Below are 14,400 nucleotides of genomic sequence, written 5' to 3' on the forward strand. Positions count from 1 at the left end.
AGCATAAACCCATTTCTTGTCTTAAGAGGGGATCTCGGTGTTACCGCGGGGCTCAAGCGTTCGTTACCCGCGGGGGTGGAACGGGGGACGCAGTGATGAGAAATGGAAGATGAAAAGGTATCTGGGTTCAGTCTCCTCCGGCTCTGGAGGAGGTTTGTCCCCCAAACCAGGTGTCTCAGCTCCCTCTAGGGCCGCAGGAAAGGAAAAGGCGATGCCCAAAACCTGCTCCTAAAATGCTCAGGTGGGACCAGCCTGGGGCTGCAGCGGGGACAGGTCCCTAATCCTGGTGACATCTGCGGTGGCCACACTGAGATACCAGGAGCCTGGACCGGAAATATCCTTTTTCCACCAAAAAAAATGATGGTCGGACAACTGATGCACCCAAGGGAGGAAAAAAACCCAGTGCTGCATCCCCAAACCACCTCCTGTGTCCAGGTTGTGTCAAAACTCGTCCCCTTTGTCCCTTGTCCCCTTCTCCAGCCCAGCAACTGGGGGGACCCACAGGAGGAGACCCAAGTCGCACAGAGGAGGATGAGGATGAGCGGGGACGGCACCAGCACCCACAACATCCCACCCCGTGCCCCTTGGGCGTCCCGGGGGTCCCCGTGGAGACCCCCAAACCCCGCTGAGCAGATGGGGACGGCGGCCACGAAGGAAACGGCCGTTTTCTGGCAGGGGTCGGAGGGGCCCCGGGGGCTCCGGGCCATGTGCGGTGGCTCCGTTCCCAGGCTGAGCTCTCATTTCCTATTGGAAACCACTGTGGCTCGGTTCGGCGCCCCACACCGGGCTGTCACCCCAGACCGCGCTGTCACCTCCCCCGGGCTCGCTCCTGCGGGGGGGATGTCCCCACTGGGGACAGATCCATGGGATCCAGGCACTCACACAGGAAGGAAAACCCCAAAGATAATAAAAAAGGCAATAAAATAGTTTTCTTGAGACCTTTATAGAGCAGCGGGGTTTATAATATTTGTGTTGTGTCCTGTTTTCCTCCCTTTATTCCCCATCTTGAGGTACGCCCGCCCAGCCCCTCGCGGGGTGTTTCCCAAACTCTCTCCCCTCCGTTGGCAAAAATCCCTCGTTGAGCAAGAGGAGCCTGACGAGATTTCCATCAAAGGAGCAAAGGGCGGCGGGATCGCGTCCCTGCCGGCCACCACCTCCCGGGGACACTCGGGGAGCGAAGGGGCCGCTATGGCAGCCGCGGCGGTGACCGACTCGGGCGGCGTGAGGATCATCACCGAGGTGATCCCGGCCAGCGATCCCCGCGCAGCACAACTGGCCGCCGGCTCCCAGCCCCCCGCGCCCGCCGGGACGTCGTTTCGGGTCCGGGGCTTCCGCAGAGCTCAGCCCAAAGTGCTGGGGGTGAGATGCGGGGTCCCCTGCGGGGGGACGGGGCACCTCGGGGACAAAACGGGGACTGAGGATTGTCCTGAGGTTCTCCCCGGCGGGTGGTTCTGGAGGTTCTCCTGGGGAAGATGGGATGTTTGGGAGCAGCTCGTGCTGCCGTGCCCAGTGTCACTTGTCCCCGGTCCCTTCTTGTCACCGTGGTGTGATGGTGGCATCGGGGTGGGACACGGCCAACAGCAATGGTGACATCCAGACGGGGGGGCCCTTCTCACTCGTCCTTCCCCCAGATCATCCACATCTTCAGCGGGATCGTCCACATCTGTTTTGGGATCATCCTGACGCTGGCGGAGCACGGGAGCCCGTCCCTGCCCGTGGCCAGCGGGATCTTCTTCTGGCTCGGGCTCCTGGTGAGTGGGGACATTCCCGGCTGTCACCCCCTCACCGTCCCATCGGGGACCAGATCCTCTCATCACCAGGGTGTCCTCTTACCCCACATCTTCTGGCTGTCCCCTCCGGGCAGCCCCAAACACCGGGAGGGTGCTGGGATGGGTGTCTCGCTGCTGACCCCCTTCTGTTTTCTGAGCAGCTCCTGGTCTCAGGCTCTTTGCTGGTGGAAAGTGAAAAACGAGAGAACATTTTGCTGGTAAGTGGGGGGACAACACATTCCCCTGTTGCTTCTACCACCTCTGTCCCTTCCCTTCCTACCTGAGGCCTGTCTTACCCTTTGGAGGTGCCCGAGTCCCCCCCATCCAACAAACCTTCATGCTTCAGGGTCTCCACAAGACACTTGGGACCCTGTGGAGCCACTCGCGGGTGATGGGAGCAAAAGGTGTCACAGAGGGTGGCCGCCCCAAGTGGCTTCTCCCCGTGTCTGTGACACCTCGCAGGGGTTGGGGTGGGTGTCACGCTGTCACCCGCATGGCTCCCAGCAGAAAGGACGGAACCGCTGGTGGCTGATGTGACACGAGGTGACACCCCCGCCCAGGTGAAGACTTGCTGTGCCGTCAACGCAGCCGTCGCGCTCAGCACGCTGGTGGCCATGCTCCTCCACGCCACGGCCATCAGCCGCAACGTCCCCGGCTGCGACAAGATGCTGCCGTATCAGCCAAAACCCGAGTGGTGCTTCAACCCAGAGAACAAGGTGGAAACTCCCGGTCCCTGAGCCTTGTGCCACTGTGGGGATGTGGCCGGGGAAGGGGACAAGGGATGCTGGCAGCAAGTGGGATCCATGGGTCCTTTTCTTCTTCCTTCCCCTCTATTCTGCTCTGATGAGACCACACCTGGGATATTGTGTCCAGTTGTGGCCCCTCAGTTCCAGCAGGACAGGGAACTGCTGCAGAGAGTCCAGCGCAGGGCAACAAAGATGCTGGAGGGAGTGGAGCATCTCCCGTGTGAGGAAAGGCTGAGGGAGCTGGGGCGCTGGAGCTGGACAAGAGGAGACTGAGGGGTGACTCATTCATGGGGGTCAATATGGAAAGGGGAGTGTCAGGAGGATGGAGCCAGGCTCTTCTGGGTGACAACCAGTGACAGGACAAGGGGCAATGGGTGCAAACTGGAACACAGGAGGTTCCACTTGAATATGAGAAGAAGCTTCTTCATGGTGAGGGTGGCAGAGCCTGGCCCAGGCTGCCCAGGGGGGTTGTGGAGTCTCCTTCTGTGCAGACATTGCAACCCCCTGGACACCTTCCTGTGTAACCTCATCTGGGTGTTCCTGCTCCGGGGGGTTTGCACTGGATGAGCTCTCCAGGTCCCTTCAGCCCCTGGTGTTGGTGACTCTGTGCCTCCTCCTCTCCTCCCGGCAGATGCTGAGCAGCGGGCTGGACTCCATCTTCGTCCTCTTCAGCCTCCTGGAGTTCTGCGCGGCCGTGGCGGCCGTGGCGTTCGGCCGGGCCGCCGTCCAGCAGCACAGCTACACGCGCATGGTGAGGGGGCGACGGGCCGGGGGGTCCCTCTGCATCACCCCAAAAATGGGATTTGTATCTCCCTTTTTGCTCCCCCAGGCAGTGTAGCCCGGCCCGAGCCTGCAGCCACGTCCTGCCCAGAGCCACCGCACGCACACGAGGGGCCGGAGCCCGGGGGGACCTCCCCGGGCCTCACGGGAGAACCGGAGCCCGACACCCCTCCGGTGCCCCCCGGCCTGAGGCGCCCCCGGTGCCCCCGGGCCTGGTCCCTCTCCCCTGCGTGGCCCCCAATAAAGGCCTCTCCCCCCAGCTCAGGCCTCGCGTCTCTCCGGGGCTCCCCCACGGGGGCCGCACCGGGTGGGAGTTGCGGGGAGTGGAGGACACCGGGCACAAGCCGCGGTCGCAACGGGATAACGGGCACCGGTACACGTCTGCCCGGAACAAGCATGGCGGCCTCTGCCCGGAACAAACATGGCGGCCACCCGCCCTGCGCCATCGGGAGGGAGGGAGGTGTTGCCCGATACCAAAATGGCGGCCAGGGGCTCGGCGTGGCCGCGCTTCCGCTCTAAGCATGCGCGGAGGTGGTGTTGGTGCGGCGCGTCTGTGATGTCATCGCGCTGCGCCGTCGCGGGAAAGGGACCACGTGGAAAATGGAGGGGGAGAGCGGGGCGGCCCCGGGGCCCGAGGGACCCAACGGGGCGGCCCCGGTACCGGCCCCGGCTCCAGCCCCGGCCCGGCGGCGTCGTAAAGCTGCGAAGAATCGAAAGGAAGCGGCAGCGGCGGTGCCTGCGATCCCGCGGGGGCGGCCCAAATCGGGGAGGGTGTGGAAGGACCCGGGCAAGAAGAGGTGGGAGCGGGGGGTATCGGAGTTCGGGGGCGGTTTCCAGTGTTCGAGGGGGGTCTCCAGAATTCGGGGGGTATTCAGGCTTGTTGGGGGGGGTCTCCAAGTCTGTGGGGAGGTCTCCAGGGTTTGGGGGATCTCCAGGCCTCTGGGGGGTCTCTTTTGGGGGCAGGTCTGATGGGGGGTTCTTGGTCTCCTGGGGGAGGCTCTGTGGGGGGACAGTTTTGGGTAACGGGGCTGTTTTGGGGGTGGGTTGAGTTGGGCTGCGTTGATGCGTTCATAGGGTGGGTCTGGGGCTGTGAATAGGTTAGCGGAAGGGCTGAGCTGGGGGTTTGTGGGGGGTTCTGCCCTGACGTGGCCTCTCTGCCCACCCAGGTTCTCACACATGATCCAGGACAAGGCCCTTCGCTCCTCCTGGGCGAGGAAGATGAAGGAGCGGCAGGAGAAGAAGCTGGTCCAGGACCTGGCACGGCAGCTGCAGGAGGCGAAGCAGAGAGAGAGAGAGGTAAGAGGAGTCAGAGAATCGTGTTGGTTGGAAAAGACACCCAAGATCATGGAGTCCAACCGTTCCCCCACCCTGGCACTGCCCCATGTCCTGAGAACCTCATGTCCGTCTGTCCAACCCTCCAGGGATGGTGACTCCAGCACTGCCCTGGGCAGCCTGTTCAATGCCCCACAGCCCTTTGGGGAAGAAATTGTTCCCCAGATCCAACCTCAACCTCCCCTGGCACAACTTGAGGCCATTAGATGATACATCAGAGATATAAATATATTTAAAACCAAAGCTACAGGCATCAGAATTTCACCGTGGTGTTACCGCGGTGAGCACAAACCCCAGCTGGTTTATTCCTCCTGCCAGATCCCGGCTGCAACACTCACATGCTGCGAGTCACCGACTCGGAATCGACTCGCTCGGGCAGTTCAGACCTCGTGCCAGGGAAACAAAAGCTGCTGCCTTGGCTCTGTGCAGCGGATTTAACGCTCGGGCGGGTGTTGCTGGTGCTGCCGCAGCCGCGGGGCGACACTGGGTTGGGTTTGAGCCCAGAGGGACCCGCGGGGAACGTTTTGGTGCCGTTTCCTGCAGGAGAAGAAGCGTCGCCGGGAGGAAAACCTGAAGCGGCGGCTGGAGAACGAGCGGAAAGCAGAGATTGTCCAAGTGGTGAGTGCCTGGGGACACCCCGCTCATGGCTGGGGACACCGTGGTGACCTCCAGAGCCTGGGAACTGGGCTCCAGTTTGCTCCAGTTCCTTTCCCTGTCGAGCAGCACTGGGAGAACTGGGGAGTTCCAGCTACAGCGGGGGGTTCGCTCCTCTGCCAAGGGTGCAGTTTCTGTGCCTGAAATCCCCTTTTTTCCCCTCCTCATGCAGATCCGTAACCCGCTGAAGCTCAAACGGGCCAAGAAGAAGCAGCTGCGGCGGGTGGAGAAGCGGGACACGCTGGCCCTGCTCCAGAAAACGCCCGTGCGGCGCAAAACAGCCGCGGATTGAGACGGGGAGCGCGGCACCACGGGTTTCGGCGGGTCACCCCGCTCAGTGTTGGATGGACATTGGGGCAGGAACCGGCTGCTGGACCCCCCTGCCCTGTGTGGGTGACAACCGGGGGCTGGAAGAACTGCTTCACCTGCCCAAATCTGCTTTTTCTTCATAAAAATGAAAAGGAACTGAGCTGGACTTGCCTCCGAGGACTTAGGGGGCTGGTGGCTCCACTTTGGGGCTCCCTCAGCCATCCTGGGGTCACAGAGCCTCAGGTCCCCTTGTCCCCTGAGCCTGTTACCCCCTGTCACAAGGAGAGGGACACCTGTCACCTTCTCTGGGAGTGCAGGCTGGATTTCTGGGGGGGGGTGCAGCTGGAAGGGACTCGGGAGGGGAAAACAAGAAGGATTTCTAAATTTTCCTGGTTTTTCTTGTTTTCTAAAGGCCCTTTTCTGCATTCCTGCTGAGGGCTGTGTCTGAGCTGGCTGGGAGCCTGATGGGTGGGCCGGGGTGGACAAGGGTGTCACTTTGGGGGGGCAAACAAGGCTGATACGTGGGCCCAGAGCTTCACCGTGGGTGGGGGGGACACAAGCTGGTGGCCCCAGGGTGAGCAGCAGCCATGGGTGGGGTGGGGTAATATCCTGATAACCCGCTGGGCAAGAATTGGGGGGTTCCCAGTGAGCGGTATCCTGGGCAGGGTGGGGGGAGTTGGTGGAACTGTGGGGGGGCCCAGCGGAGCCGTGGGGGGGCAGGCATTCCGGTCACAGGCCAGGAGGGCTCTGCCCCCGCCACCCCCCGGGTTAATGATTACCGAGGCGATAACAGCAGCGGGGGGCGGGCAGAGTCCTGTCCCCCCCGTCCCGCCCAGAGCCGCGGCCCCAGCCCAGCCTGCGCCTACCGGGTAAGGGGGGGCGAGGGGCCCGTCCCCGTGGGCTTGGGGCTCCGGGGGGCTGTTTTCCTGCTTGGGGGGACGTGGGGGAGCGAGGTGTCTCCTCCCGGACTGGACTCGGGCCAGGGCTTTACTGGGATCGGTCCCGCGGCCTGGCTGCTGAAACGGTGAGTGTGTGGGACTGGGGGGGGTCCTGACCCCCAAATCCCTCCGCAGGTCCAGCCCTGGGGTGCAGAGGGGGAGGACGGGGTGGGGGAACAGAAGGAAAAGGGGTGTCAAGTTTTGGGGGGTGTGGGGGGAGGGTCGGGGATGGGGGTGCTGGGGAGGGTGCAGTGCTGTGTGTCCTTGGGGGGGAGCAGGGAGGGAGAGGCGGGTTATTAACTAAATAATTTATGGAATATTATTTACCTTTATGAGCTGCTGCTTCAAAAGTAGCGTTGGCTGGTTTAACCCACTGTAAATTCAGGCCTGAATTGCATCTACAATGGCTTACCTTGCTGGGCTTTTTCTACAGCAGCCATATAAACATTTCTAGACATTATCCTCGAAGAGGTATAGATATCCAATCCATAACTGTGATTAAGATAATTTACATTTAAAGGAAAAATCAACTAAACATAATAATGAGAATAACTGAACACGACAGCCATGTCAATGTAGAACAAACGGTGTTTAGACTCTTGTAGTTGTGATAAGAAACAGACACCCCAGATTTTTATGAAAGACTGAAAAATGATTACACGTAGCAGAATTAAAGAGTACGATGTGAAAGGTGACTGAGTACCCAGTTGTGAGCCCCGTGGTGTGCTCGCCGTGTCCCCAGCGTCCCTGGGGAGGAAGGGGGACACCCGACCGCGCTCCCCGAGCGGTGACACCCGCCTCCATCCCCAGGTGCGCCATGGTGGAGGTGACGGTGACACCGCGCTCCTCGCTGGCCGACCGGCCGGTGCAGCTGCACGTTCGGGGACTGTCCCCGTCCCAGCTCGTCACCCTGCGGGCATGGCTGGCGGACGAGCAGGGCGACGTCTTCCAATCTCGGGCTTTCTTCCACGCCGACGAGGCGGGCGAGGTGGACCCCGGCCGCCACCCCGCCCTGGGGGGCAGCTACAGCGGCATCTGGCCCATGGGGCTGCTCTGGTTCCTGCAGCCCGACACCCTTTTCCGACGGCTGGTCAAGCGCGACGTAGTCGGCAGCCCCTTCCTGCTGCACCTCGAGGTCTTCGATGGCCTCTGCTTGGTCACTGGTCCCCAGGACCGGCCGCTGGCGTCCTGCGAGGCCGAGCGGTGGTACGTGGGTCCCGGCGTGCAGCGGGTGCCCATCGCGGAGGGACGTGTCCGCGGGGCCCTCTTCTTGCCACCTGGTGAGCGTCGGGGTGCGGGTACCCTCGGTTGGTTGTCCTTCTCCCCAGCGGTGACACCCTGGGGTGGCACCAGTGGCTCCTCTTCCCCCTGCAGTCACGGTCTCTCCCGCAGGACCAGGACCCTTCCCGGGGGTGATCGACCTGTTTGGGGGTGCGGGTGGCCTCATCGAGTTCCGCGCGGGGCTGTTGGCCACCCGGGGTTTCGCCGTGCTGGCCCTGGCTTTCTTCGCCTACAAGGACCTGCCCCGCATGCTGGCCCAGCTCGACATGGAGTATTTTGAGGAGGCGGCTGAGCTGCTTCTGCGGCAGCCCAAGGTGAGCCCTGCGGCACAGCGGCTGGTACCGGCAAGATATGGGGACATCCTGGTGAGTGGGATATCCTGGTGACCAGGGACATCTTGATAAGCAAGATGTTCTGGGGACATCCTGGTGAGTGGGACATGCTAGTGACCAGGGTTGTTCTGGAGAGCAACATGTCCTGGCGACGTTGTGATGAGTGGGATGACCTGTGGATATCCTGATGAGCAAGACGTCCTGGGGACATCTCAGTGAGTGGGATGTCCTGGTGATGGGGGATGTCCTGGTGAGTAAGATGTCCTGGTGAGCAGGGACATCCCAGGGAATGGGATGTCCTGGGAACATCGTGATAGATGTCCTGGTGACACCCCAATGAGCAGGATGTCCTGGTGACCAGGGACATCCCAGGGAGTGCGATACCCTGGTGATTGGGGACATCCTAATGAGCAGAATGTCCTGATGACCAAGGATGTCTTGGTGACCAGGGATGTCCCAGCCGTTGGAATGTCCTGATGACCAAGGACGTCCCAGTGAATGGGATGTCCTGGTGACCAGTGGCATCCTGATAAACAAGATGTCCTGGTGACATCCCAGTGAGCAGGACGTCTCGATGACCAGGGATGTCCCAGCCAGCGGGTTGTCCTCGTGCCTGGGGACATCCCGGTGACGTGCTGGTGAGCGGTGCTGCCAGTTGGCTCCATTTCCCCGCTGCCACAGGTACGAGGCCCCGGCCTGGGCGTCATCGGAGTTTCCAAAGGCGCAGAGGTGGCCCTGGCCATGGCCGCCTTCCTCACGCAAGTGGTGGCCACGGTGTGGATCAACGGCACAGCCTTCCTCCATGGCAACCCCCTGCTCTACAGGGACCTCCACATCCCCTCCATCCCCTACTTCACCGAACGCGTCGTCTTCACCGAGATGGGGGCTATGGACAACTCAGCCGTTTTTGGGGACCCCCAGGACCCCATGTACAGCTCCTCGGCCATCCCCACTGAGAAGATCCGCGGGAAGGTCCTTTTCGTGGTGGGGGAGGCCGACCGCAGCTTCAACAGCAAGCTCTTTGCCCAGCTGGCCATGGCGCGGATGTCACCCGCGAGCTGCCGCCTCCTCTCCTACCCCGGGGCCGGGCACCTGATTGAGCCCCCCGGCTCCCCGCTCTGTAGCGTCTCCAGCATTCGGGGCACCCCCAAACCGGTGATTTGGGGGGGTGAAGCCCAAGCCCACGCCAAAGCGCAGGAGCATTCGTGGCAGGAGATCATCCAGTTCCTGGAGCTCCAGCTGGGTCCCACCAGCACTGTGAAGCTGTGATGGCTGCGGGGGGGAAAGGGGCCAGGGTCACCCCGTTTGTCACCCTACTCAATAAAATGCACCCTGCTCATGGCGCTGCCTGTGCCCATGGGGTGGGGACAGCAGGTGACAGCACGTGGGAGGACCCCAATGTGTCTATAGGTACATCTATAGGCGCGGGGCGGGTTGGGGTGCCACTGAAGCTGATATCGCTTTTAATGAGGCTGTTAAGATTTTTGGGGGGGCTATAGCCAAACCCCCAGCTCTGCACACCCTTTCGCTATAAACCGGGGTTCAGCACCAAGAGATGGTGGGATTGGGGTGGGTTTTTCCCCCCAAAACACCGAGGACAGTGACTCCCATGGGGCAGGGGGATCGAACCCCCCAAAACGTTGGGACAGGGGATGGCACAGGGTCACGGGTGGCACGTGCTGGGGCAGGAGGTGGCCGTGACCGTCACAGCGGCACCGGGGCAGGGGGTGACTTAGTTTAGTCTGTAATCAAGATAAAACCCAGAAAGGAAAGTTCTGGAAAACAGGGGGAGAAGAAACCCCCAAAGCAGCCACCCCAGGGGACAGAGGTCCCTTCTCCCGGGGGACAAAGGGCCCTGTGGAGGATATTCTGTTCCCGGTGGCACTGCCAGCAGGGTGTGCAGCCACCAAGGGGGGGAATTGGGGACAATTACCCCATTGTCTGCCCACAGACCTCACCGGAGACGTGACGTGCTCCAGATGTCCCCCGATGCCATCGCTGTCCTCACCGGCTCGTGGCAAGGCGGGGGGACACACAGCAGCCCCGTCCCGGTTGGTGCGGTCCCCGGTCCCCGTTTGCAGGACAATCTCTCCCGCCGCGGGACAAACAGCTTCGTGTCCCTCCCTGGTGACCCCGGCACGGCCACGGGAGGTGACAGCGCGGTCGGGGGCACCGAGGTCGCCAGCGGCAGGGGAGCGCGGAGCCCTGGCCGGGCACCGTACCGGCACGGCCCTCCGGTCATCTGACCCCCCCGCCACGTCCCAGCCCTATAAATCCCCGTCCCCAGCGCCGAGTCACAGACCAGCCCCGGTGTCACTGTCACCGCCATGGGACGGGGCTGCTCCCTCCTCCTGCTGCTGCTGCTGCTGCCCCCGCGTCCCCGAGCCGCCGTCTCGCTCCTGCGCTACCGCTACGACTGCGGGGACCACGGGATGCAGCTGCTGGCGCATCCCCCCCCCGGCCGCACCGTCCGCTTCAAGGTCCTGGGTGAGAAACTGCCCCCCCAGGTCTCCTTTTGGGGTGACATGTGCCAAAACCTTTAGGGTTACCCCAAAACCTGAGTGCTGCGGGGTGCTGGCGGGGAAGATCCCATCCTTGAGGGGATCAGCCTGATGGGTTGGGTGTGATTTTTGGCATGGGGGGGGGGGTTGTGAGCATCGCGCCGCGCGGTTGTGTCACCTCACCTTCCCACCGTGTCCACGCAGATGAATTTGGGACCCGCTTCGACGTGGCCAATTGCTCCATCTGCCTCCACTGGCTCAACACGGGGACAGACGGCACCGTCACCTTCTCCTCCGGCTACGAGGGCTGCCATGTCCTGGTCAAGGTGATGTCCCCGTCCCTCCTGTTGTCCCGTTGTCCCCTCCCTTTGCCAGCAGGCTGGGGGGTGACAGCCCCTCCTGTCCCGCTGCAGGAGGACCGGTACGTCCTGAGGGTGCAGCTGGAGGAGCTGCTGCTCAGCGGGGTCCTGGTGGCCTCCTACCAAGTCAACATGACGTGTCCGCAGGCGGCGGACGACGAGATCGTCAACACCCGCACCGAGCACCGGCCCGGCCGCGGTGACACTGGCCACCGGCCCCAGACCAATGTCCTTGTCCCCCTGTCCCAGCCTGGCCTCCTGCACCACGTGTCCCAGTCTGTCCTCGCCCACCAAGGCCCCCAAATCTCTGCCCAAAGCCACTCGGAGCGGGGACATCCCATAGCTCAGACCCAGCCTATCCTACTGCACCCAGGGATCCAGTCCCAGCCTAGCCAGGCTCGCCCAGGGCTCCAGCCCCATGGGGGCTTCATACGCCCGGGCATGCAGCTCCCAGCCCAGCCTGGGCTTCAAAACCCAAACCGGGCTGGTTTGGTGCGCCCTGGAGCTCAAACCCAACACAACTTCCTTCGCCCAGGGGTTCAGACCCAAAATCAGCTGGGACTTGTGTACCCTGGAGCTCAAAACCAACCAGGTTTTCTTCGCCCAGGGGTTCAGACCCAGAATCAGCTGGGACTTGTGCACCCTGGAGCTCAAAACCAACACAATCTTCTTCGTCCCGGGGTTCAGACCCAAAACCAGGCTGGTTTGGTGCACCCTGGAGCTCAAACCCAACATCTCCTTCGTCCATGGCTTCAAAACCAAATCCAGCCTGGGCTTGCGCACCCTGGTCCCCAAAACCAACACAATCTTCTTCGCCCAGGGGTTCAGATCCAAAATCAGCCTGGATTTGTGAGCCATGGAGCGCAAAACCAACCAGCTTTTCTTCGTCCAGGGGTTCAGCCCCAAAACCAGGCTGGTGTGGTGCACCCTGGTGTCCAGTCTGGCTTAACACATGCTGGTGCTCAAACTCAAACTGGCTTTGTACGCCCAGGAGCTCAGCCCCCAAACCAGCCTGGTTTAACTCGCCCCAGCCTTCAGACCCAGTCCCAAACTGGTCTCCTCCACCCTGGGCCCCAGAGCCAAACTGGGCTGTCTCACCTTAGTCCCCAGTCCGGTTTAGTCCACTCAGCTCTGCAGAGCCAAACTGGGCTGGTCCATTCCCAACCCAGCCTAATGCACCCGGGTCTCCAGTCCCGCCCAGGTTTGGTCCACCCTGGGTTCCAGGCTCAGCCTCAGCCGGGTTTAGTGAGTCCAGGACTCCAGCCCCAAGCCCAGCCTGGCTTACTGCACCCTGGGCTTCAGTCCCCGCCTAGGCTGCTGCAGTCCACGGCTCTCTTCTACCCCTCTGCAGGGGCAGGTAAGGACACCGAGTGGGACAGAGGGGACACTCTGGTAGGGGGATACTCAGGGTGACAGTGTCCCCTCTGTGCCACCGCAGGGACGCAGCTGACGCGGGAGCAGTGCCAGGTGACGGTGGGGAGGATGGCGTGCGTGGCCCCCCCGGGCCGGGAGCCATGTCTGCAGGCGGGATGCTGCTACGATGACATGGACCGCGTGGCGCCCTGCTACTACGGCAACACAGGTAGGACGTTTGCGGGGGTCCCTGGGGACACCCCGTCTTCATCAGGGGGTGACAGGTGCTCACAGGTCACCCCCTCGTGTCACAAGCCACCGTGCAGTGCCTGCTGGACGGTCACTTCGTGCTGGTGGTGCCGCGGGGACTCGTCACCCAGCCCTACAACCTGGACAGCGTGCGGCTGGCCAGCGCGCAGCCCGGCTGCCAGCCCCTGCGCGTCACCGACGCCTTCGTCATGTTCCGCTTCGCCGTCACCCAGTGCGGCACCACCGTCCAGGTACGGGGGTGTCACCCCCCCAAAAAGCCGCTCAGAGCGTTCTGGGGACACTGACACGTCGTGCGTGTCCCCCCCCAGGTGATCGAGGACCAGCTGGTCTATGAGAACCAGCTCATCTCCACCATCGACGTCCAGGGGTCCCCCCGTGGCTCCATCACCCGCGACAGCACCTACATGTAAGGGACGGGGGGGAGTAAAGCTGGGACCCCCCCCTCAGCAAAGCCTGTCCTGTTCCCCATCCACCTGCAGCACCCCCAGACCTGTACCCCCACTTGCTGCCACCAGGACCCCCAGGCAGGTCCCCCCTTCCTTGGGGACACTGCGGGGTGCTGGAAGATGCCGGGGGGGACACCCAGTTCTGCTCTGCCCCCCCAGCCTCCACGCTCGCTGCATCTACAACGCCAGCGACCTGCTGCCGCTCCACATGGAGGTGGCCGTCCCCCCCACCGTCACCCCCCTGGCCATGCAGGGGCCGCTGGGGCTGCAGCTCCGCATCGCCACCGGTGAGCACCCACCATGTCCCTGCCGTGTGTCCCCTCCATGTCCCACTCACCCCCTCGTCGTCCCCGCAGACGAGAGCTACAGCTCGTACCACGCCGAGGGCGACTTCCCGCTGGTGCGGGTGCTGCGGGACCCCGTCTACGTGGAGGTTCGGCTGCTGCACAAGACGGACCCCAACTTGGTGCTGGTTCTGCACCAGTGCTGGGCGTCCCCTGGCACCGCCGGCACTGCCGAGCCCCAGTGGCCCATCCTGGTGGATGGGTGAGTGGTGGGGGGGCAGGAGGAGGGTGTGGGGGGGTCACTGTTCCAACCGAGGGTCCTTCTCGCACACCCAGGTGTCCCTACACGGGTGACAACTACAGGACGCAGCTGGTGCCGGTGGGACCGGCCACGCCGCAGCTGCCCTTCCCCAGTCACTACCAGCGCTTCGTCATCTCCACCTTCACCTTCGTGGAGCCGCCGTCCATGGCCGCGCTGGAGGGAGAGGTGGGGGGCCCTGCAGCATCGCCCCGGGGGTGGGCAGGGGCTTCAGATGTCCCCGTTGTCCCCTGAGCCCCCCGGTGTCACCAATCCCCCGCCCCACCACATTTTCAGGGTGCCAGTGCCGCGTCTTCCTCTCCCAACTCCACAACTGCAATGAGGACCCCACTCTTCTTTTTTTGGGGGGGGGTCACAGCCCCTTCTCGGGGTGGCTCCCAGCCCTGCTGAGTCCCACCCCCCGTTCCCAGGTGTACATCTCCTGCAGCGCCTCGGTGTGTCACCTGGCCCAGCCCGAGCCCTGCCGGCCCTCCTGCCAGCTGGGAGTGCCCTCGCGTGAGTCTGGGGGTGCCTGTCACCCCCCCGCCTGTCACCCCCTCACCTGTCACCCCCCCAGCTTCCCACACCCACCCCCTGCCCCTCCGCAGGAGCCCGCCGCTCTCTGGGTGACAACAGGACAACTGAGGCCATCGTCACCTCGCAGGGACACATCATCTTCCCCAAGGTCCCCAAGGCACAGAGAGGCTGAGGCCAAAGGGACGGGGTGAGTGTCCCCTCCCCTCTCAAA

At 63.0% G+C, this 14,400-nt stretch overlaps 4 protein-coding genes and 1 long non-coding RNA gene across 5 annotated transcripts; 4 read left to right on the plus strand and 1 right to left on the minus strand.

The window, feature by feature from the left end:
* Positions 1–937: 937 nt before the first annotated feature.
* LOC309442604 (membrane-spanning 4-domains subfamily A member 15-like) lies at positions 938–3,639 on the plus strand. Its single transcript, XM_082058583.1, has 5 exons — positions 938–1,359; positions 1,632–1,751; positions 1,931–1,987; positions 2,330–2,485; positions 3,147–3,639. The coding sequence occupies exons 1-5, from the start codon at positions 1,189–1,191 to the stop codon at positions 3,351–3,353; spliced, it is 711 nt and encodes a 236-aa protein (XP_081914709.1). The 5' UTR covers positions 938–1,188; the 3' UTR covers positions 3,354–3,639.
* LOC309442605 lies at positions 1,641–3,159 on the minus strand. The gene is made up of 3 exons (XR_014184638.1): positions 3,041–3,159; positions 1,834–1,951; positions 1,641–1,748 (listed from the first exon to the last, which is right to left on the minus strand). It is a non-coding gene; the product is annotated as an uncharacterized lncRNA (long non-coding RNA).
* Positions 3,640–3,872: 233 nt separating the features above from the next.
* Positions 3,873–5,750, plus strand: CCDC86 (coiled-coil domain containing 86). The gene is made up of 4 exons (XM_082058126.1): positions 3,873–4,092; positions 4,462–4,591; positions 5,171–5,245; positions 5,454–5,750. The coding sequence occupies exons 1-4, from the start codon at positions 3,896–3,898 to the stop codon at positions 5,571–5,573; spliced, it is 522 nt and encodes a 173-aa protein (XP_081914252.1). The 5' UTR covers positions 3,873–3,895; the 3' UTR covers positions 5,574–5,750.
* A 1,589-nt stretch (positions 5,751–7,339) lies between these two features.
* LOC309442589 (acyl-coenzyme A amino acid N-acyltransferase 2-like) lies at positions 7,340–9,410 on the plus strand (the record flags this gene model as incomplete). The annotated part of the gene is made up of 3 exons (XM_082058558.1): positions 7,340–7,808; positions 7,921–8,123; positions 8,823–9,410. Exons 1-3 carry the CDS (start codon positions 7,346–7,348, stop codon positions 9,408–9,410), a joined length of 1,254 nt encoding a protein of 417 aa, XP_081914684.1. The 5' UTR covers positions 7,340–7,345.
* Positions 9,411–10,468: 1,058 nt separating this feature from the next.
* Positions 10,469–14,361, plus strand: ZP1 (zona pellucida glycoprotein 1; the record flags this gene model as incomplete). The annotated part of the gene is made up of 11 exons (XM_082059251.1): positions 10,469–10,628; positions 10,847–10,968; positions 11,056–12,358; positions 12,440–12,583; positions 12,670–12,854; positions 12,933–13,030; positions 13,230–13,357; positions 13,427–13,616; positions 13,691–13,841; positions 14,084–14,168; positions 14,261–14,361. 11 exons carry the CDS (start codon positions 10,469–10,471, stop codon positions 14,359–14,361), a joined length of 2,667 nt encoding a protein of 888 aa, XP_081915377.1.
* Positions 14,362–14,400: the final 39 nt, after the last annotated feature.

Source organism: Streptopelia decaocto, assembly GCF_964273445.1.
Source record: "Streptopelia decaocto genome assembly, chromosome: 7".
Taxonomy (NCBI): Eukaryota; Metazoa; Chordata; class Aves; order Columbiformes; family Columbidae; genus Streptopelia; species Streptopelia decaocto.